Source organism: Aricia agestis, chromosome 4 (genome assembly GCF_905147365.1).
Source record: "Aricia agestis chromosome 4, ilAriAges1.1, whole genome shotgun sequence".
NCBI lineage: Eukaryota > Metazoa > Arthropoda > Insecta > Lepidoptera > Lycaenidae > Aricia > Aricia agestis.
In genome coordinates this window covers 20,256,717-20,281,648 of record NC_056409.1, presented here as the reverse complement: position 1 = coordinate 20,281,648, position 24,932 = coordinate 20,256,717, and the positions used below count along the sequence as shown (strand labels likewise).

Here is a 24,932-nt window from a genome sequence, read left to right as displayed (position 1 = left end):
GTAGTGATTATATTCTCTTTGGTTTCTACAACCAATAGCGATTGAGCCTCTTTACCTCTGTGGCTCAGTAGTGAGCGCGTTGGTAGCTCAAGCCGGGGGTCGCGGGTTCGAGTCCCGCCGACGGAACAAAAAGTTTTCAAAGTTCCTGGGTCATGGATGTGTATTAAATATGTGTATCATATAATAAAAATCTTAAATATATGTATAATATAAAAGTATTAAATATATTTCCGTTGTCTGGTACCTGTAACACAAGTCCTTCAGGTACTTACCACAGGGCCAGACTGACGTGGTGTGAAGCGTCCATAGATAGATATTGAGCGGCCATTTGCAAGTTACGTCAGATTTAGTTCTCTTCCCCCGATTTTGGAGGCGCTGATTCCGCTTCAAATAGGCACAAAAAACAGCTGGGTATCATCTGTCCAGCGTACTTGTATAATGGAGGTCAGTGGTTATTTTACATTTTAAATTGAAATTACAAAGAATAACGTTATTATTTTGTTTCAGATGTCAAACTATCTGAGGCTATCGAACGTAACGTTCGAGGAAATCGAAATTTTAAATATAAGGTGGGTAACATCGCAGACATCTCGCAGACGACTTTATGAAACTTGTCGTATAAATTGAATTCAGCAGATATTGAGTTAACATTCCGCGACATTTTATATTTTGTGTCGATGGTTTTGAGTGACAATAATTCTATTTATCCTGGCGCGTGGAAATAAGGCTTGCTGCATAGTTTGATTTGGTTTTTTTAAACTTTATTTGCAGCTTTTATTCTTGCTTTGTTGTAAGCATCAGGTATTAAAACATTATGTACATACTATCAGAGATTTTTTAGTTGTTTAATAGGCAGGTCGACATGTCAAGTCTATGTTAGTCTGAGCCGTACATAACTCGACTAAATTACGTTGATGCACCAACTCCCTATAAATCAAGTTCTCAATGTTAGTCATAGAAGTTGATCCATAGGCAGCTGGCGGATCTATGTAAGTTGGTGGCATTATGTCAAACTCAGCCGGCAGAACACGAGTGGTGATCTTTCGGCTGAGTTTGACATAATGAGTAATTTGTTGAATTGACGAAACGACTCATTGAATCGGCATAACTCAACCAAATGACGTTGGTCCGTCAACTGCTTATCAATCAATTTCTTCAATGGTACATTAAATATGTAGGTACTTATAAAAGTTACGCGCACATTATGTCATGTCGCAGCGGGGCGGGCCGTAAGGGCCTTCGCCCACTGCGACTTTTAGTAGCGATGCAGTCGCGCGACTATGAAGCGCACGACTGCATCACTAACGCGCGTTAGTCGCATTTGCAACTCCATACAAAACGCACAGCTAGCGACTGCATCGCGACTGTATCGATGCAAATATGCGACAGTATCGCGACTACATCGCTACAAAAAGTCGCAACGGGCGCACGGCGTAATATGCGCCGTAATCGAGCATTAATGCGCCATTTTGTCATTTCTAATATCCACGTCCCATACAAGGACACGGTTATCAATCACATCCGTGTAATAAACCATAACGAGCTGCATGATTGATCGACTTCCAATCGGTTCACAACTTTTATATTGCTAATTTTACGATGGCTTTCGTTTAGATGTGCTATCACATTTTTAAACGACCAAAAAGGAGGTTCTATGTTCAGCTGTGGATGTTTTTTTGAGACGTGTAATATTTAAACGACTTTACGAGAGACTATGCGACATCGCAGGACTACTATAGATTTGTCAAATTTTACCTCATGACTTCATGTGCAGCGCCTTCATCACTGGGCCCCATAATGTGTTGCTGGTAACACAAGAAGACAAACTAGAGAACTATTATTAGAACAACAATAGATAGAAAATTTAACATTCGAATGTGGACTTATTATAAGATTTCACTCTTGATCATCGATGTTTGATGTTATTTGTGTTCTCTTGCGTTCGAAGTACCAACCTTCAGTTATACTTTGTTCCAGGTCTCCCACACCTAATTACGAATTCGTGCGAATTCATTTATATTATGAGTTTTGTCGCAGATACTTTCCATACGATGCGAATTCGCAGTTTTGAGTGGGAGCACTTAGAGCCTCCGCTTGATCGTAGATGCCCAACAGTTAGGCGCGGACGTCTGCCTCAACTTGGAGGCCCTTAACATGGTTGGTCTGTCTCTAACAGTGACGTATTTCCAGTGTCCCAGACCTGAACGGCGTACGCTCAGTGTGGCTGCGCGTATGGGGACCGCGGCGGGAGGCGGGCGCGCTGCGGGCGGCGTTGGCGCGGCTGCCGGCGCGAGCGCGCGACCGCCTGCGTTTGCTGCCCGCGACGCTAGACTTCGATATGCACCCTGCGCTATCCTTACACGTAAGTAATATTTAATCAATTATACTTTGTTGTGATCTGTTTTTCGGGGAGAAATGTAGACTACACCACACTGAATGGCAGCATCTGTAGGTGAGCAAGCGTTATGCCGTCACTGTATTAATTATAAGCAAGCATTTTAGTTTACATTCACGCTTTTAATTAATAAAATACAGTTGCTGATCTGTTTGACATAAGGCTGCATTCACATCTAACTGACTGCCGCTTAACTTAAGCTTTATGCCGCTAATGTATTTCCTAAACACCTAAACCACAATACGTATTTACGTTTTGCTATTGAGCTGAGCTTGCTCATATTCATTAGCTTTGTTTGTGTCGACGACGTTTGATATGAACACAGCCTTTCAATCGCTTGCACCGTAAATAGAATACACATGAAAGTACGAATATTGTGCGCAAAATGTGCAAGATTTGTCTCTACATCCTGCACCGCCAGTTTGGACTTTCTATTTTGGAATTTCGTGATTTACCTAATGAGAACAAGGGCTAATCGTATGCTTTCACTTTTTTCGGGTCATTTAATTGATTCATTTAGATGTTTTCAATTAGCAGATATAAAACTGACAGCACAACTTTGTCTATATATTGTTTTATCTCATCAATTTAATCTAATATATAAAATTCTCGTGTCACAGTGTTTGTGCTCCTCTAAAACGGCTCAACCGATTTTAATTTAAGCGATGTTTAGTACATTCGGTAGACCTGAGAATAGGTTTATCTACTTTTTATATTGATACTAGAAATAATTTATATGGCAAAATAACGTTGCCGGGTCAGTTAGTTTTCTATGAAAAGGACATGCATGAAATATTAAGAATGCCAAGCACAATGTCGCTGTAATACATAAGGATATTGTTCACATTTTTCCGGCTTTAATTCTCGCCGGAGCCTGCGCCAGGACACCTGTGATGGCGTATCATCAGGCTCCCACATTAATATTCACCGCGATTAAATCCGATCGAGCCGGATGAAAATTCCATTTCAATTACGAACTTATACGTCTCATTTGTGGGGGAATAATAGTGCCATTACGGGTGCAGTAAATATTGTTTGAAAATCCCGGGAATTTGGTAACAAAAGTCAGATTTTATTTACGAATGTTTGTGAAGACCCTTTTAGTAATGAAGATCATGTTTTTGGGATTTTAACTATTCAACATTCTTTGTGTGTCATATGACTTGTTAACCGATTTCCAAAAAGAGGAGATAATACATTCGGCTGTAGATATTATTTATATTTTTATATGTTCAACAATAATTACTTTTGTTGTGGTTTATGAACCGATTTTCAATTTTTTTCTTTTTCCAACAATTATGTCAGACAAATACGAAGCCAACTTTGTATTGTTATTCGCTGGTTAAATATTATAATTAACAGTTATAGGTATGCCTCCAGTGCATAAAAATTATTTCATTTATGAGTTACTAGTAGTAACTAGTAGATGCAAACGCTGCCCGGCAAACGTTGTTTTACCCATATTATTTTATTGAAGTGACTAATATTATTATAAGAGACCTAGCTCTCTTAGGCATTTTCAAATATTTAAGAATATGTTAATAGCGTGTAATATTCTAACTCTGAAAAGTACTAGTACATCTAAACTCCCCTTGATGACGCCCACTTCGCGACGGGCCGTGCAGTAGAAATCGTAATACATATTTTAATTTCGCCATAACTTCAAAACCAAACGTTCAATTTTAGTCATTCAAAGACCAAATATTATCTACATAAACTGTACTTAGTGATTAAACAATTTATTTTGATAAGGATTAATAGCATGAGTAAAATAAACGCGTTTAAATGTAGTCCAAAAAATTCAAGATTTTTCAAATAAAAAAATTGTTGTGCCTCACTTGACATAGATAGGTATAGTGTGTCGCGGACTTTTTTGTAGATATTTATAAGATCTACAATTGGTTAGAACATTTTATGGTTCTATCTTTTATAGTTTAGGCAGCGTACGCAAAATAAGTAACTTTTCTGGTTGATTTTTTACACCTTGTCTCCGAAAAACCCAAATATGTTACGGAAATCTATTTTTTCTTAAATAAAATTTAGCCTATGTTACTCGTGGATAATGTAGCTACCGAATTATGAAAGAACTTCAAAAATCGGTCCAGTAGTTTTTGAGCCTATTCATTACAATTATACAAACAAAGTTTACCTCTTTATAATATTAGTATTTTTTTTTTTTTTTTTTTTTTTTTTTTTTTTAAAGAAGGCAGGTCACTGTAGCCCTGACGTCACTGCGACCCATGAGGATCTATTGTGACTCCTTCGCACTAGAGTATCATCCCCAACCCTATACTGCTCATAAATTGAACGATATGGTTGGGGTTGGTGCCACGAATTTCCTCTGTGGACGAGTATTCGTGGCGACCAAGGTGCCTGTTCCTGCTCTGTAGTAGAGCAGGGCAGTCGAGGAGAAGGTGAATAGGTGTTTCATCCTCCTCCTCACAGAATCTGCAAGTCATTATGCTACAAATACCCATTCTGTTTAGGTGTTTGTTGAGCTTGCAGTGCCCAGTTAGGCTTCTGGTAAGGATTTTTAATTGGTTCCTACCCAAGGTGAGCACTAATTCTGATTGTTTCTTGTTGAAGTCAGGAATTAGTGCCTTGGAGTGTTCAAGGCCAGGGGTCTCAGCCCATTGCTTCCTGCATAGTCTGTGACCCCATTCCTTGAGCACTTGCTTTGTGGTACTGGGAGTTATACCACAGAATGGTTCTGGACCATATATGAGACTCTCGGCCCCAAGCCTAGCCAGCTCGTCAGCGGTTTCATTGCCGGGGACGTTGCTGTGGCCCGGGACCCATACTAGGCGGATGTTGTTGTTCCTTCCCAGCATGTTTAACGTCTCAATGCATTCCAGAACTAATTTGGACGAGACTTCTGCGGCAGTCAGTGCTTTAAGTGCAGCTTGACTATCGGAGAAGATAAAAACGTTTTTATTAACTAGGGCCATCTCCAGGCTTTCTAGTGAACAACCGAGGATAGCGAAGACTTCAGCCTGAAACACGGTCGCAAGCTCCCCCAAACAGGCGTATTTGCCTTTTGGTGGCCTGCCTCCGTAGATTCCGGCTCCCGCACGGTTGTCTTTCCTTGATCCATCCGTGAACCAAACTATGTCGCTAGGGCGGACATCGATTGGATTTTTCCTTTCCCAGTCCTCCCTGGAAGGTATAAAAACCTGGTACTGCTTCGAAAAGCTATACACCTTGATCATGGCATCTGATGGCATGGCCATGATAGGTGATTCACTGAGAGACTGTTCCAGCTGTCGAAATGGGGTGGAGACCCAATTCGTCCCACCCGCCGTCCTGGCCCTGAGAGCCACCTTTTTGGCCTCCATCTGAACAAGCAGAGGAAGCGGAGTTAAGTTGATCAGGGCCTCGAGGGAAGCGGTGGGTGTTGACGAGAGTGCACCCGTGATTATTAGACATGCCAGTCTCTGTACGCTGTTTAGTCTTTTGTGACAGTTTACTTGTTCAGCCTTTTTATGCCACACTGCGCAGCCATATGTGGTAATCGGTCTCACTACGTATTATATTAGTATACTATAGATGACTTATGACTTACCCACCGTTAATAATTATACTTTTGAGAAAGCAATGCAAGACTCACTCACTTGATCCAATGGCGAACAAAAGTGAGATTATTACTAACATAATTATCATCAATTTTTATCAGAATAAGGTATGCGACCCGCTTCGCTGCGGCCCGACATATTATAGCGCTCGTACCGTATGCCATTAACAGAACTAAATCAACTGTCTTTATTTCATTTGGCAATCGGATCAATTGGAATAAAGACTCTTATTGCGCCAGCTGATTCCTCAATAGCTCATAATTTGCTCAAACGCTGAATTTCAATCGGCAACGCGGTACTAAATTATGCAATAAACGTAACAGAAACGGAACCACGCAGTGAATGTTTACTTGCGATACAAATATCCATCATTTTGTGATAATAAATACTACTACAGTGTGCGTACTACTCAAGAAAATTATAGCTCAGCAAATTGACGTAGTTATTCTGAATCATTTTGTGACAGTAAATACTTCTACATATAGTGCGTACTTGTCGAGAGGAATGCAATCTTTTTCTCGCGAGATCTCGGCTTTTTTTTAGCGAGATCGGTCTCGGTATAAAAAAAGACGATATCTCGCGAGATTGATTTTCATAAACTCTCGAGATGTCCCCGCGTGATTTGCATTCCCTAGTCAGGAGTATAACTAGTCGAGAAAATTAGCTCAACGAATTGACGCACTTCTGAATTTGGGAATGCTATTTCTCGAACACTTAATCGGCTTGATCCTAACATTACCAATGTCACACGTCAATTTTCTGTGCTAATTTTCACATCAAAACGAGATGAAGTGCGATGCACAATAGCCGTACCAAATTCAAATGTGAAGAGGCTTTTCTATTTGCCATTGCAATTTTCGGCCGACAACGCACCTGCATCTCTTCTGATGATGCGAGTGTCCATGGGCAAGGGTAGTTACTTTCCATTAGGTGACCCGTTTGCTTGTGTCCCCTTTAAAAAAATGTAGGTATCGCTTTTATTCGTTGCTGAATCGCGCCTCTGCTCATTATGTTTTGGAAGTGGCCCTAAAAGCGACAGACACACATCATTCGCATTGCTACCGCATTCCCGTACCTGATGTTTAGATATCGTTAATCCACTTAGTCCCGTTTTACGAGGCAGATGGAAGTCGTAAAGATTTCGCTCCGAGCCTTATAACCCTATAAAAACCATTTACATTTGGTCGAACGTCCGGACGGTTTGTATGCAAATGCGGCTTCATTGCGGGTCCCATCGTCCGTGGCCTAGTGAGGTTGGCACTCTAGAGGGTACAAGGTTCATCATCAGCCCAATCAGTACTTTTAGGCTAAGAGCAGAAACCCTCGTTGGAAATAGTGAATGCCCATTGCCCATTGCATTAACGGAAGATGAAACAGTATACCTGGCGTTAATATAGAGCTACTTTACTGTAAGTCTGCCAAACACTCGCTCTAGTAAGTCTATTCATGAAAGGTTGCAACTTCAAGTGATTTATTTGATCAGATTAATATTTTGCATCCAGATTCCTAGCACTTATTATTATAGTTCCGAATTCAGGGGCAAAAATGAATGTTTTGTGGAATAAACAATTTATCATCGATTTATTTTAGCTATAACTTTTTTATGTGATATGAGGCTGGCCCCCATACTAACAAATGACATCCAAGGAAAGAGCTTTCTAATGAGATTCCTCCGACAATTAATGGTGGTGGGTACTGGGTTAATCCTGCCCGTCCTTAGTTAATTTTTTTTTCGCAGGCCCTGGTCGTCAACCAGCGGACGGAGGTGTGGGAGGGGTCGGAGTTCATCCTGTCATGCATGGCGTACGGCTCCTCCAACATCGCCTTCACCTGGTACAAGGATGGAGTCAAGGTCAACTTTAATGGTACCACCAGGTTGGTTCTTATGTCCAGATTTTGAGTTTTTGGAAAGAAGTTATTAAACAGCATTGTTGATCGGTAAAATTTTTATCATTAGCTTATTTAAAGGTAGTGAATAGATAAACTTACCTCAGAAAATAGGCCTTAGTATTTTACACGGTTGTAGATGGCAAAATGTTAGTTAGGATATGTAGCACGTGTGTTAAGGAGAAAACGCGTTTATCATACACCCAAAAGTTTAGGAATTACTGGAGTTAGGACTAATATAGGACAACTTTAAAGCCGGATATGTGGTGTTTGTAATAAATACATACCCTGTTAAGGCGTGTTGACAGTCAACACTCAACAGTTTTGTTAGCTTTATCCAAGTTTTAAATATGTACAGAATGCCGCGCACATCTTTAACCCTTAATTGGTCGCATGGGGTCAAATCACTTTCAAACCGAAAAAAAAATGTGCTAGAGTTCCAGGAATGCAATGACGCTTTTGGTAGTTTCCTAACTCCTATTGAGGTATCCTAATAAGTGGTAGCCGGTTAGCTAACAATGGTGCATGTGTCGCTAATCTCTTGAGCGCTGACCCCATGCGACCACTTACGTGACTTTTTTGTCACAAGACAAGTTTCCATTTTTGTAATATTATAATATCTATGGACGCTTCTATGGAAATTATGTTTAATTGTTAATTTATTTTTGATATAATTTAGGATGATTTATAAATATATGAGTATATCATTCTATTGACAACATTTTTTTATATAATTCCTCTGTAAAAATGTCAGTATAGATCAAGATAGTGAAATACGCTGGCAGCTGGAAGGTTTCTGAAGATAAAAGAGATTTTTCGAGCCTAGCCTCCGAACTTCAAAACTATGCACCGATTTGTGACAGGCATGAATCGGTAGACAAGATTTTAGAGCCCAGAGATGCCTAAAATAATCCCCAGCCACTGGATGGTGATGATGATGATGATGAGGGGGTGATGACCAGAAGAGGAAAATATGTTTGTCAGTGTTAGCTACGGACCTACTTCCTTCGGTGCTGCAAAAAAAATTGGTCATCGTAGTGAATAATAGATATTTTTTTATCTCGATCTCAACCATAGTGATATTTATGAGGTTTCGAAACAGAGCAGTAGTTGATTGATTTTTTTAGTGTACAGGTTTTTGCTTGTTAAGATTAATTATCATCAAGGATTCTAACAATTCGCATAATTAATACTTCGTTTCATTAATTCCTTCAACTTAATTTTCATTTTTTATTTAGGGTCAGTGGAGACCCCATGCGACTACTTGTGTGACTTTTTTGATGCGCCTAATTATGGGTTAAGATCGCTCGACAACATTGGAAGGAAAATGCGCAAATTTTAGGTCTATTTGCAGAGTTAGTGGGGCATGTCACGCCTGAAACCCGAAGTGGTTAGTGGGGTTATACCTACTTTTGAACTAGGTGTAACGTAGCCATTGGCACAAAGTTAAATCTAGTATTAGCCGATTGTTTTCGAGTAAAACTAGTTATAGTTGGTGTCGCGCCGGCTAATACTGCCTAGGTCCAACTAAACTGCAACTTGATTGCTGCAAAGCTTGCCAAACTTCACATTGAGTTAGTTCTACCTTCTTCTTCCTTTATTACTGAGTAGATAGAAGTACTTGAAGTTAAAAGCTAAAACTAACAGTCCCTCCAACTTAGAGACATCTGGACGCGCGTGGCGGCGGAGGACGCGCTGGGTCGGCGAATGTCGGTGCTGGGCGTGACGGAGGCGCGGCAGCTGGACGGCGGGCGCTGGTCGTGCGCCGCCAGCGACGCCGGCCGCCGCCAGTGCAGTGCGCTCCGCCTGACCATACTCACCCCGCCCGATATACGCCTGCTGCCCACCACGCTCACTGTTAATAAGGTATGGCTTGTTCGTTGCTCTCATAGTGCGAAAGATGTGGAAATGCTGCATTCTTATCTTAGATTTGTTGAGTACGCAAGAGTGGCAAGTTATATTTCGACTTGAGTTACATTGTGGTTTTTAAATTTTAATTTTAGGGAGTTTTACCAAAAAAAATTACTAGCCTAAATTGCATTAGTCTACTTCGGATGTTTTTAACGTTTAACGGCCACTCCCAATATTCAATCTATCTCTGGTTTGACATACAACCTATCGCAGCTAGCATTGAATTGACATAAAATATATGTCTCTAATGTCTAATGTGAGCTATTCCTATCTCTAGTAGGGCAAAACCAGAGATAGATCAAATATTGGGAACGGCCGTAAGAGAACTGAACTTCATTCAGATAGCTTTCATTTTATGAAGCACCAATTTTTCTTGGAGCGCCCTGGTCCGGGCTAATTTCTTGCTGAAATTATTATGACGCAACCCCGAGAATTTCGTAGTCCCAAACACTACTTTGACACCCAGGGTGACAACGTGAGCATCACGTGCCTGGCGGGCGCGGGGCGCATGCACGGCGCGCTGGGGTTCAGCTGGGCGCGCGAGCGGACGCTGCTAGCGCTGGCGCCCGGCCGCGAGGTGTGGGAGGACCTGTACCCCGCCGGCAGCGTGCTCAAGTTGTACAACGTGCAGGTGAGTGTCACAACAGCTTAATAAGATCAAAGCTAATGCGACTATACGCACTACAGCGCCAATATCATGTGGGTAGCATAAACAGTACTTCAATGAATGTGAGCATTTTCAGAATAATGAGTGTCTATTATACTCGTATTACAGTATGAAGTTGGTAACCTTTTCGAGAAACTCATCTACAAACCCCCTACCCATAACTAGACTATATATTTTAGGAACGTAAAACCTGTAGTAAGTGGGCGGAAAAACGTTTTTCTTAGCCATAACGCTTTAGATTGCGCCCAAATCGAAAAAGGACCACTAAATTACTACAGATTTCTATTTTCTTGATACCCACAGATTCTATTCTTCTATTTTGTATCAACTTTCAAAGATTTTATTTCACTAATCTTCGTTTGCATAGAAGAATCTTAACGAATAAAACCTAATGCGGAAAGCGTAAAATTCCCAGATGCTTGCAACATGACGTGCGCGAAATGTCAGAATATAATATTTGCTCTCTTTGAAAACAACTCGATTCTGCAGCGGAATTAAAATGCATGCGTTGAAGAATACCATTTCAATTTCCACCGGCATTTATTTGCCCGTTGTTTTTCCTTTATTCTATCTCGCCAATTTAACAACATCCTCGCCATTTGGAATACGATTTTGTTGATTCATATAACAGATGGTTTGGCTGGTATATTTGGAAATTATAGACGTATCATGTTGCAATTTTTTTTTTGAGAATTAGGAAAATATTAAGTTGCAACTATTTTGTCCCTACTTAGTACTACAAGTAGATATATATTTTTTTTTAAAATAAGGGGGCAAACGAGCAAACGGGTCACCTGATGGAAAGCAACTTCCGTCGCCCATGGACACGCGCAGCATCAGAAGAGCTGCAGGTGCGTTGCCGGCATTTTAAGAGGGAATAGGGTAAAAGAGTAGGGTAGGGAAGGGAATAGGGGAGGGGAATAGGGTAGGGGATCGGGCCTCCGGTAAACTCACTCACTTGACGAAACACAGCGCAAGCGCTGTTTCACGCCGGTTTTCTGTGAGAACGTGGTATTTCTGCGGTCTCGGAAGCATGGCTCTCCCACGTATAGATTAATAATATATTATAATATATGCATATTAATAATGTACCCGAAAGTGTGTCTTGTTTAAAACGCTACACAACTGCCTTACTCCCGACAGAATCAGGGCTTGTACCACGAAACCGTTTTGAGACTCAGACAATCGTACGAGAATGTTGCGTCCTACTCTAACAAACGTGAAATGGCGTTGTTAGAGCAGGATGCGGCATTCTCGTCCGATTGTTTGAATCTCAAAACGGTTTCGTAGTAGGCCTACAGAATCGAATCAGCTCGATGCACAGCTGGCTAGTATTTACTAAAGAGATGGCATGATATTTTGATGAACGATTACCATTAACATCGGACTAGCGCAAGTGGGCCTCAGTATTGCTATAAGCGGAATTGCTCAAAATGGAAATGAACATTTCTTTCTGTTTATTCCAGACAAAAAGAACAGTCTCAGAAAAGTTTTCAGCAACTTCAGTCTTTGTCTCAAAGTCTGCAATTTAAAACTATTTAGATGGGACGAAGCGAGCCTTCGGTGTATATTGGCGCAGCATTTTCAGCGTTTAAGCCCCGGGCAGCTTGTTTCGCTGTAAAATCCTTAGCTTTGACTCACGTGGACCGTTGAGCTTGTTTGGAAGACTATTTATAGTTGAAACTGCCTTTTGATCTAAGGTAGACATGATGAGCGTTTCTTTTTTCTTTAAACATTAAAAATAGTTACTTAACTTAAAAAGAAAATAGCAGTAAAATACTCTGTGATGAACTAACAATTAAGTAGTTACTGAAAGTAAAATGCTAAAAGCATGGGCTAAAAGTGAATATTAAAAGTGAATGTGAATAATAATTTATATAATTACCTCCTTACTTATAAAAAAGTGTTTCCTTGTCTGACAAGCAACTCCTAACATATCAGAACAAAATATTCATTTTTGTCATTGAAGTAAAGTATGTAAATAAGATGCTATATTGCTAAGCAAGCAACAGTAACACGTCATGCTTTATACCAGAATATAGGACACATTTCCCCCGTAAAAAATATAAGCGATATTGCGCATTGAAATTTCGCTAATATTATGTTTCTGTATCCACAGCGTTCAATGCGATCCCTATATTAAACCGGAGGACACAGCTTGTGTTAGTCTTATTTATTCGTTAGTATATTAAATCTGCTTACAAATTGCCTAGGGATTATGTTTAGCCTAGTTTTCTCGAGTAATATACATTTCTTTGAGCGTTATTGATGTTTATTATCGCTATCACTTGTAAGAAAGTGGGTCTAGAATTTCTTAAGGTTTAACGATCTATCCTTGAACCTTGATGTCACAAAATTTGTCACAAATTTTTATATAATAAATTAATAATATATTGTAAGAAGTTTCGAGACTGGGGTACTAAAGTTGGGACCTAGATATTTTTTTTTATATCCATACTTTAATTTTATAAATGCGAAAGTGAGTGTATCTGTCTTCACGCCCAAACCACTGAACCGATTTTGCTGAAATTTGTCATGGAGATACTTCGAGTCCCGGTAAAGGACATAGGATACTTTTTGTCCCGGAAAAATGTACGGTTTCCGCACGTAAAACGAATTTTGGCGCGGGCGTCATCTAGTATCTAATATTGGACGAACACTATTTGTTTCAGACATGCACTAGGCTTCCTTTGAAACCTTGCTAGTGAAATCCAAACGATTATTGTCTTTCCCATTATTTTATAAAATATTAAAATGTTTTAAGAACATTATAGTTAAGTAGAGAAGCCCGATTCGTAAATGATATTTTACCTAATTGTTTGCTTAACCAATAAAGCCCAGTAGCATAATCCTAGGTTAAAGTTAACCCTGGTTTAAATATTATGTTATTTCGTTCCTCGTATTTATCTAACATTAGGCGCAAGTGGCCCTAAGGGGCTTTTTCACCACTTCCTGATAAGTGCCGAATAGGCAATCCACAACTTACCTGACAGATAAAGTATCCAGCACTTATCAGGAAGTGATTAAACAGGCCCTTCATCAGGTAAAATCTACTAAAACCACTAGAAGTGCATTTCCAGAGGTTTCCTCAATCAATGATAGGACGTTAAGCATTTTCCTGCGAAACATAAAATGCGGCAGTAGAAAATTGTTGCCGGCGATGTTTGAGTTTGTTTTGGCGCCAACATAAACCGTAATCAGGTCAGGTACGAGTGTTTGTCAGGAATTAGGTGAATAGCAGTAGTAGTGGGGAGTGGGGACCGAAAATGTCTTTACTTTTTATGGATGCTTTGATACGAAGTTCGAAGATTTTTTTTTATGAGATAAGGGGGCAAACGAGCAAACGGGTCACCTGATGGAAATCAACTTCCGTCGCCCATGGACACTCGCAGCATCAGAAGAGCTGCAGGTGCGTTGCCAGCCTTTTAAGAGGGAATAGGGAAGGGTAGGGATGGGAAGGGAAGGGAATAGGGTAGGGTAGGGAATAGGGGCTTGGGCCTCCGGTAAACTCACTCACTCGGCGAAACACAGCGCAAGCGCTGTTTCACGCCGGTTTTCTGTGAGAACGTGGTATTTCTCCGGTCAAGCCGGCCCATTCGTGCCGAAGCATGGCTCTCCCACGTATAATCGACAATCGACGTCTATAATATTATTATATGTGTATCAAATGTAAGTAATAATACTTAGTAAGTATGTGTATGTGGTCCTTATTTAAAATAATTCGTTGTGAAAGTAGCAGCGCTGAATGAGATTTTTTTTTGTGATTTGTATGGGCAAGGCAAGCGCCCGAGCGTCGTGCATTTTTCCTTACAAAAGTTAAAAAAAGTTACTGTTTCAGCGCTCCTACTATCACAGCGAACTCTATATTGGGGCCGCATACACAGTACATACCCTAAACTCTAAAGTATTACCACTTAGTTTAGTTACACCCTGTATACTTAGGTACTATATTATTATGTTGAACTTTATTGAGCGGAATTTCGTTTATCGTTCGGGAAATTTAATTCAAAAATTCAATTTAGGAAATTGTGTAAGTATGTTGTGCATGTTTTAATCCAATTGGATCTGAGGTTGAGGTTGAGGCGGCTACATTTTTTGTAAAATATTACTTTGGATTTTGGAGTAATACAGATTTGTGGAGTATGAGATGATGATTAAGTACCTATTACTTTAATAGAAACTCCTAGAGAATTCCTAGGTATGATAAACTTTGAACAAACTCTACAATTTTACGTTAAGAGGATACACCAGGGGCTAGAGAAATGAAAAAAAAGTACGTGTAATATCTATAGCTGTCTCCCTTACCTCAAGCCTATACCGCAGAACGCGATAGAGACAACTGCAGAAAATCCAGAAAATCAACGATTCCTTGTCCCCTGATTCCTTCTCCAAAACTTAACCGATTTAAGTACTTTTTTCATTAAAGATTTAAAAAAGGCTTTTTTTGTATAATCTAGCCAAATCTGTTTTCTGGACGTTTGAACACGGCGGAAAATCTGGCCATTTTTTTGGGTTTTTGAACGTTCATATCTTATTTAATAATTAAATTATGAAAAAAAAGAAAACATAGGGACATTGTATTAGTGGCCGTAGATATTCAGGAAAAAAATTATAACTCTACTAGCATTATCCAGAGAGGAAACAGGGGACAACGTTTGTATGGAAAAAAGGGCGGTGTGGACTCCTCTTAAGTTTTGTTTTTAATTTGCTATTTTCGTGCAGAAATCCGGCGAGTTCCGGTGCCAAGTGTCGTCAGTGGCGGGCACTAACGCGAAGGGTGTGACGATGTGGGCGCTGGGGCCCCACGACGCGGCCTGCGAGAGCGGGGCCTCGCACGGCGTGAGGTGGCCCCGCACCGCGCCCGGGGCCCATGCCGCCGCGCCCTGCCCGCCCGGGGACACCGGGGAGACTACAAGGTTAGTTAATGCTGCGTTTCCATGCTTGCCAAGGCTTAGCAAGCATCCACAAGGCACAAGCGTCCACAAATCTCGCTTGGCATTTGAAGTCGTTTACACGCTTGTGAATGCGTCAGTGTATTGCGTACATCCAAGCAAGCGCCCTTCGATCTGTGTCCAAAAACCGACACTACATCGGATACAAGCATCCACAAGCTAACGCAAGCCAAGCAATATCTCTTTACACGCTTATGCTTGTGGACGCTGGTCAAGCCTTGGCAAGCATGGAAACGTAGCATAAGTGTGTCAGATATGTTTCAAGATATTATTGTAATAGCTAATAAGGTCAGACTACACCGAAATCATACATGCGATGAGACGATGCAATTAAGTCAAATCAAATCAATCAAATCAAATCATTTAATTCAGGCATCAGAGGCCCATATAACAAATACATTAAAGGCCCATATAACAAATACCCAAAAATTAAGGAATTGGCATTTCAGTTTTGAAGAATATTGTCATCTTCTTGTTTCGTTGCAATGTAACCCTATCATGATTGCGCCAACGGGCGCTAGTATTAATCGTTTCTTTATCAAATTGTGGCCGGAACTTTAATCCCTTGCTTCTCTTCTAAAAGACGATTCTTAGGGCACGAATGTCACTTGACACTTCGTTTGTAGACTGCCCGCTCACGTACTAGTGTATCACGCGCGATTAAAACAGTCTGCAGAGACTGAGATATCAAAGACATATTCGAGGTATAAGAATCAGACTCCACATATTCAACGTGGTATTTAATGACCAATTAACTTGAACAGGATATAAGCTTAAATGATTAGAGGTCTGGATTACACTGAAGTGAATTCATGTTAGAAATTCGCTGTAACATTCCTTTAACATTAGAGCGAAATGCAAATGTTTGTGAATATGCAGATTGTACGTATGTCTCTCTGATGCATCTCTCATGACTAAGTAGTTAAGATTTTAATGAGGTTTCCATTGGAGCTGAAATCAAATAAGCTGTATTTAGCCTCGATGCAACCTAATATATTACATGTTTATAATAGATTGCTCCATTGCCCCATTATGCGACTTGCAGTGCGTTCGTATCGTCATAAGTCATAACTTATAACGGATTAACGTATTGTCCCATAGAAGTCTTTGATTGTCCCAACAGTACTTTTGTATTGTCTGATCGCGCGTCCCACTGCAGCGCAATTCACCGACCACCGTGATATCTTATTTTCTTCGTTCCGACAAAACACCAACGCACAAAATTAGCATATCTATTGATTATTAAAGTAGATCAATACCTGAGTTGCGGCGACACATAACAGCACAATACGAGTACGAGACAGCACAACGCGACAGTAGTTCATCTTCCAACATTTCTTGCGGGCGTTTCGTCAAACCTCGCGTCCAAAGACGTCACTCTGCAATGTGGCATATCATAAAATGTGTATGTGAAAGTTAAAACGTAGGGAGGTGCGACGCTGCGACTATATCTAAGTAACCCCAATCTGGCGATTCCATGTTAAAAACAAAGACTGCGTGAGCACTGAGCATTGAGCATATTTTGGAGTAATAATTAATTGGTCGGAGTTAGAAAGTGAATTAAAAGCGATTTCGAATGTTACTACCAATTAGGCAAGTTTGTGCCGGAGAAACTGTGGGCAGAACTTATTAACGTGCTAAGTCGCTCCTTAAACCTTACTCGTTGCAAAAAGGGTTCAATATGCACATTTTGGTCGGAAGTTTCAAAGTATTTTGGTTGGGATAACTCTAATTTTCTTATGAGGATAAAACACAATATTCACAAGTAATTTGGGATTTTAGGGTCAGCTTACGAAAATACGATTTGCGGCGCTGCGTTTTGTGATAGAGAAATAAATATCAACCCAATTAACCTTCCTTACCGTAGAGAGTAGATTTTAATCGGTAAACCCCTTTGGGTGCTAAGATGTCACAGATAGACACACACAGACAGACAGATAGACAGACAGACACGTCTAACTTATATGTACCTCTTTTCGTTAGGGAATAATAGTTTTGTTAATAAACTCTTATTAGCTATTATAATCTTCAGGTTTTCATGGAAAAGCGGTGCTTGTACGCTCGAACTCATAAAGAAAATAAATTGTTATACTTCTTATAGTTGAGATATCGGAGAACACGAAGTTTTCGATGTAAAGGGACCACAAGCGCAGTATAATGTAGGTACAACTATCCGAAAATTCGACAAGTATGCGAGAGTTCATTGTGCTTCAAACTCTATAGTCTATATTAACTATTAAGGGGGAGACTACCCCAAAATTTTCGATTTTATAATTCATTTATATATACTTAAATTGTTTCATTTTCTAAAATCAGATACTACATTATATTTCCGAGAATTCTTCCGAGAAATCTGAGCAAAAACACGATATCTTAAAATTTTCTCGATAGAAAAAAATCACAAAGATGCATCTAATTTTCACGAATTTTTCATTTATTTCCATAACCGTGCATTGAACTAAATCAATATTTTAACACATTGTATAAAATTCTATCATTGAGAAACCGACCTAGCGGATTTAATGTTCTGTTCCATCCTAGGGTTAAAATGTTGTATACTTATTGTTAAGTAATAATTTTACATTTAATAATATTCTTTGTGAATATGTAAGCTTAAAAAAAAAAAAAAAAAAAAATTATATGTTTCCGCTTCCGTTCACTTAGAACGTTTTGTTCCCTCTTGTTCTGGTTGTCAATTTGTTTTATGGAGTTTTGTATTGTGAATTACCAGTTTACAATTAGTTACAAATAAAAGTGATTAGAATATCTTATATTTTTATTGATTTTTCTGCATAAAGTACAATAGGTTATGAGGCCCAGACTATTAATAAAATTATAAAGTGCAGTAGTAAACTCGGTACAACGTGATCGGCCATAAGACGCCAAAATGGATACCGGCAAAATGAACATCGAGCGCTTTGATGGAAATAATTTTCGCCAATGGCGATTTCAAATTAATTGTGCATTACGAGCAAAGGGTATCGATTTATCTATACCCAAACCAGAAGGGCAAGATGAAAAGTGGATGAAAAATGATGGGATGGCTATGTTCATCATTACATCAGCTATGGAATTACGGCAAATTGCTTTAATTGAAAACTGCAAAAGTGCATCGGAAATCATAGAAAAGCTCCAGTCCATATATGAGCAAAAATCTGAATTCAATAAGATGCTAGTGCATGAAAGATTTTACAACTACAAAATGAGTCCAAGTGACAGTATGGCGCAACACATTTCTAAAGTTGAGAGCTTGGCTCAACAGCTAAAGGACAGTGGTGAACAAATTAGTGATACTGCGATTATAACTAAAATAATAAGTACTTTACCATCTAAATACCGCTCACTGCGACAAGCCTGGATGTCATTGGACAAAAGTCAGCAAACTATCCACAATCTAACTGCTCGGTTGATGGATGAGGAGAACAGTTTAACAAGCGAAGAACAGAATGAAGTTGCACTAGTGACAGCTCATGAGAAACAAAATTTAGATAGAAAATCAAATAATAAACCAAACTCTGGATCTACACGTCATAGATTTATCTGCTATAAGTGTAATAAAAGAGGACACTTTGCAAGAGAATGCCGTTCTAAGAAATCTGGTAATACCCAAGAGCAGAGCAACTTGTTAGCATTTAATGTTGAGGAAGAAATTGCTAATGTCACAGTGAGCTCCAGAGAAAGTGATGTATGGCTGTTAGACAGTGGTGCATCGATGCATATGACTTTCCGCAAAGACTTTTTCTCAAATTTAGAAGAATATAAAGATGCTAGCCGCACTTGCGTTAGGCAAGTGAAATTAGGCAACCAACAGAACTTGAAAGTGTGTGGAATAGGAACTGTGCAAATTAAAAAGTATATAAAGGGACAGTGGGAGGAAAATATACTGCGAGAAGTACTTTATGTGCCAGACCTACGGAGAAACTTGTTTTCGGAAGGTGCTATTATGAGATTAGGCTTTGTCATTATTAAGAAAGACACCAGTGCATTAATTTACAAGGACAATAAATTAGTGCTTAGTGCAACTCAAAAATTAAATAATTTGTATGAAATGAACTTTAAAACAGTCGTAAGTGCTAATTGTAATACAGTACAAATGTCACAGAACAGCTTAAAAGTGTGGCATGAAAGACTTGGACATTTAAATGTCAAAGAAATTATAAAAATGATTAAAAATGGACTGATTAAGTGTCCAGATTACAGTGAAGAAAACTTTGTGTGTGAAACCTGTATGTATGGAAAACAAAGTCGTCTCCCATTCCATTCTTCAGTGAGGGGTGAGTTGGCTCCTGGAGATTTGATCTACAGTGATGTATGTGGACCCATGAGCCAAGCGTCAATCCAAGGAAGGCGTTATTTTGTTCTATTTAAAGATGCCGCCTCTAGTTATCTGTGTGTATATTTTATGAAGCATAAATGCGAAGTATTGGACCATTTCAAAACATTTAATGCCATTGTGCAGAATAGATTTGGACATAATGTTCGAATACTACACACAGATAATGGGACAGAGTATATCAATAATGAATTTAAAGAGTTTTTGAATAAAAATGGAATTATACACGAGTGTACAGCTCCTTACACTCCGCAACAAAATGGGCGTGCTGAACGAGAGCTACGTACAATTGTTGAAAGAGCTCGTTCAATGTTACATGGTCGCAGTATGCCTTTAAATTTGTGGGCTGAAGCCGTTGGATGTGCAGTCTATATTCAGAATAGAACGACTTCAAGTCAAGCCCCTATTAAATCTCCACATGAAATTTGGACTGGTGAGAAAGCTAATTTATCGCATTTAAAAATATTTGGTTCATGTGGTTATGTGCATATACCTGATCCCTGCCGGAAGAAATTAGAAAAGAAAAGCAACAAGATGTTTTTGGTTGGCTATGAAAATGAGAATTATAGGATGCTAGATAGCAAAACTAAAAGGATAAAAGTGTCACGAGATGTAATTTTTGATGAGTCGCTTGCAATGGTATTGCCCCAGAATAGGGTTATCATAGACACTTCAGAAATTGAATCCCAAAACAATTCTTCAGATGAATTTGTAGAAATACAACTCCTGTGATGACATCTACACCCCAAACAGAAATTCAAGATAGCGAGGACAGCTTAGTAAGCTATAATGATAATGATCCTACATATGAACCATCTGAGACACTTCAAGAAAGTGATGATCAATTTATTAATGTCAATATGAGACCTCGACGTTTGAATGTAGAGTATGAAGCTAATTTAATAGAATGTCAAGTTCCCAAAGATTATGAGGAAGCTATTTCTTGTGCTGAGTCGAGTAAATGGAATGCAGCTATAAAAGATGAGTTACAAGCACATGAAATGAATAAGACATGGACTATAGTTGACAGGACAAATAAGAAACCAATAACCTCAAAGTGGGTGTTTACAGTCAAGAAAAACAAAGAAGGTGAAATAGAAAGATTCAAGGCCAGATTATGTGCCAGAGGCTTTAGTCAAGTTAAAAATATTGATTATAAAGAAACTTTTGCGCCCACTACCAGATATGATTCTATTAGAATTTTATTAAGTTTATCTGCGAAGTACAAATATGAGATAATACAATTTGATGTTAAAACGGCCTTTCTATATGGAGAGTTACAAGAAGAAATTTTTATGGAAATACCAGAAGGAGTTAAGACAGAAAAAGACAAAGTGTGTAAACTGAATAAATCATTGTATGGTCTCAAGCAGGCACCAAGGTGCTGGAATTTAAAATTCAATAATTTCCTCAAGTCATTTGGTTTTAAGCAGTTAGAGTCAGATTATTGTGTTTTTAGTGGTTGTTTTAATAATGAAAAAGTGTTCTTAATTTTGTATGTTGACGATGGTCTAATATTTTCATCTAAGAAAGAAACATTGAACTCTATTGTAAATGCTCTGACAGCTAATTTTAATGTCAAAATAATGAACACTGTAAGCTATTTTGTTGGTTTAGAAATAGAAAAATTAGAAAATTCAATTCGCATAACTCAAACTAATTATATTGAAAATGTCATTAAAAGATTTCATATGAGTAATTCTAATCCTGTTTCGACTCCAGTTGATCATAATGTTGTGTTGAGTTATGATAATAATGAAAAACAGAATTCAAATTTTCCTTTTAGAGAAGCTGTAGGTTCTTTGTTGTTTTTAGCATCAGTTTCACGTCCTGATATATCATTTGCAGTAAATTTGATCTCACGTTATGTAAATAATCCTCAATTTTGTCATGTAAATGCAGTTAAGCGTATTTTAAAATATTTATTAGGAACAAAACATTTAGGTATTGAATATAAAAGTAATAGTAAAGTTATTGGTTACTCAGACTCTGATTATGCTAATGATGTAGAGACTAGAAAATCAACTACAGGATACATATTTTTAATGAATAATGGTCCAATTACTTGGAAAAGTCATAAACAGCAAACAGTTGCACTGTCTACAATGGAGTCAGAGTTCATGGCAGCATGCGATGCCATAAAAGAGTTATTGTGGTTAAAACAATTTTTGTTCGAATTAGGTGAAACTTATAATTGTATAGAGTTGTTTGTAGATAATCAAGCTGCAATTAAATTACTTTGTAATCCTGTATATCACCAAAGGTCAAAACATATTGATGTTAAATACAAGTTTATTCGTGAGACGGTAGAGGAAGGTATTGTAAAGGTTAATTATATTCCAAGTGCAAGACAATTAGCTGACTTTTTAACTAAGCCTCTATCTGCTATTAAATTTAACGCCAACAGAAAAGAAATTTTATGTTAATATTAAGTGTTAAGTTAGAAAGTTAGTTGTTTCTTTTAAATGTTAAATTAATGATAGTGTTAAATGTAAAATTAGTGGGAGTGTTAAGTAATAATTTTACATTTAATAATATTCTTTGTGAATATGTAAGCTTAAAAAAAAAAAAAAAAATTATATGTTTCCGCTTCCGTTCACTTAGAACGTTTTGTTCCCTCTTGTTCTGGTTGTCAATTTGTTTTATGGAGTTTTGTATTGTGAATTACCAGTTTACAATTAGTTACAAATAAAAGTGATTAGAATATCTTATATTTTTATTGATTTTTCTGCATAAAGTACAATACTTATCGAGTTATTGAGAAAATTTGTCGATGACTCCGCGACGTTCTTTTTCATCTGGCATATGAAAAACGGGCGTGCGCGTGAAGAGAGAAGGACGATGTTTGATTTTTTTGGTTAGTCTGATGGAAAGCAACTTCCATCGTCCATGTACACTCGCAGCATCAGAAGAGCTGCAGGTGCGTTGCCGGTCTTTTAAGAGGGAATAGGGCAATAGGGGAGGGTAGGGATGGGAAGGGAAGGGAATAGGGGAGGGTACGGAAGGGAATAGGGTAGGGGATTGGGCCTCCGGTAAACTCACTCACTCGGCAACACAACATCAGTTAGTAAGTAGTTTTATAATATAAAGGTTTAGGAATCTTTGCTCATAATAATTTATCCCACCAAAAACATTTTCATGTAAAAATGTTGCCAAGATGAGAACATATAGTTCGTGGTGAAAAAGTAGTGAGATCTCATGTAGAGCCAAGTTTTCTAACCTTACATAATCATACATAAATCTAAAAACCTCAGAACTCAGAAGTTAATGAGTGGTAGGCAATGATGTATATCATTGGCGGTGGGCCAAAAGAATAAAACCTACAAAAACGAAAATAAAACCCAACCTATACCTACATAATTTACATATAGGTGGAGATAGCTTTCGAGCTTATAAAAAAACCTACCTCCCTCTTCTCCCACTTCTGTGACAGTAAAGTCTTCTTGTTACTTTCTGGTAATAAGAGAATGTTTACAGATTCTGCGAGCCGAAGACGATCCAACATGGCGTCAAGTGGACCCTCCCCGACTTCTCCGGCTGCGTGTCCGACTCGCTGCGGGATATTTACAAACAGGTAAAAAATCGACTATCGAATTCGATTCGATTCGTCGATCTTAATCAGCTCTTCATCGCAGCTCTTTACAAACAAAATATATTTTTCTGTTTCCACGCAGTCACTATGCGAGTTGCGTACCAATATTATTTTGTGTACCTGTGTGTGAAAGAGACAAGACTATAGGTTATTGACCGAACTTCTCTCTATCGCTACGTTGAACAGACTTTAAGTACTCAGTTAAATCTCGTGGCAGTTTCTAAGAACTTAAAGTAAAAACATCGCGATAGACTAGCCCAGGGATGATAAATGACCACCTTGATGTAGACGATTACGACCACAGCTGCTGGTAATTTATTATGAGCGATCGCACTTCCCGGTTATAAGATATTTGCATAATCGTTGCTAATCTTAAAAAGTGCCTAGCTTATGTTTAGTAAGTTCTGTTTCTTAAATCTATAACTGCAGTCTGCTACTGAGGCACTGGGGCCAGGGCTGAATTAATATTTTTATGAGTATAGATAACTTTTATTTATTTATTTCGCCGCCCCTATGTACCAACTCTGCCGCCATCCTCGCCATCCTAGGACGTTGCTGCCCCCCCTACCCTAGGACGCCATAGGAAGCTGCTGCCCATTAGCCATTGTTTATACTGCCTATACAATATACATAAATCCAGAGCTGCTCAGGCAGCTTTGTGTCCAGATGGTGCGTTACTTTGCGATGTTTCCTGTATTTCACTACACGCCAAACTTGTCAGGGTAATTGATCAGATTTTCGTCGAAATTGTAACTCGGATAACCAATACATCATAACATTTCTTGTATTTCCTCATTTGTGGGTCATTTCCGGGTTTATATGCCATTCAAAACAAAATCAAAACAAAACTGACAGATATTTAATGCACAGTCTAATGGCTCTTTTAGGCTCCCACACAAAACTGCGAATTCGCATCGCATCGTAATACCATTTTTATTATGAATTTTGTCGCAGATAATTATATGCGATGCGATGCGAAATCGCATGTATGTGTGTGGACCCTTAGTTACCAATTAACTAGCCAATATCTCCAGTTCACCAGAATCTCGTACGGTTACTCGTGGAGCAACGTATCGTACGTCGCGCGGCAATACGGCGCGGTGCTGCGAGCGTTGCCGGCGCGGCCCGGAGCGGGCGCGGCGCCGCTGCGACACGCGCGCGCGATGCTCACGTACCTGCGCTCAGCCGCCGGCACGCAGCAAGACCGCAACGACGCTGCTGAACCGCTGCTGGTCATATACGACATGCTGCTGGAGCATCCTGATGCTTTTCTTGATGAAGAGGTAGGTGGATATTACCTTATCGTTGCCGCAACGGCGTCGCAAGCTAGCCGATAGGTTGATGTGCGATCTGCTGACGTAACTCAGCAAGATCGCAACGACGCTGCTGAAGCTGACATGCTGCTGAAGCATCCTGATGGTTTCCAGCTTCCTTGATGAAGAGGTAGGTGAGAATTTTTTTTGTTGAAAATAACGATTATTCTTGCGGTGCCGTGTGTTTGGCTGATATCCTTGCGGTCTGATGCGGTAACTCAGCACAACCGTATCGATGCTGCTGGTCATATTTGCTTCTTATACTCTAAAATACTCCATACGTGGGAGAGCCATGCTTCGGCACGAATGG

General features: G+C 39.2%; 1 protein-coding gene across 2 annotated transcripts in view; it reads left to right on the top strand.

Annotated features, from left to right (window-relative positions):
• Nucleotides 1-24,932, top strand: part of LOC121726700 — a 222,231-nt gene that overhangs the window by 159,980 nt on the left and 37,319 nt on the right. For both annotated transcript variants that reach the window (XM_042114190.1, XM_042114188.1), the window contains exons 8-15: nt 508-569; nt 2,191-2,362; nt 7,706-7,842; nt 9,516-9,720; nt 10,232-10,396; nt 15,155-15,348; nt 23,195-23,291; nt 24,344-24,592. In XM_042114190.1, coding sequence (XP_041970124.1) covers nt 508-569; nt 2,191-2,362; nt 7,706-7,842; nt 9,516-9,720; nt 10,232-10,396; nt 15,155-15,348; nt 23,195-23,291; nt 24,344-24,592 — 1,281 coding nt within the window. The remainder of the gene's footprint in view (nt 1-507; nt 570-2,190; nt 2,363-7,705; nt 7,843-9,515; nt 9,721-10,231; nt 10,397-15,154; nt 15,349-23,194; nt 23,292-24,343; nt 24,593-24,932) is intronic.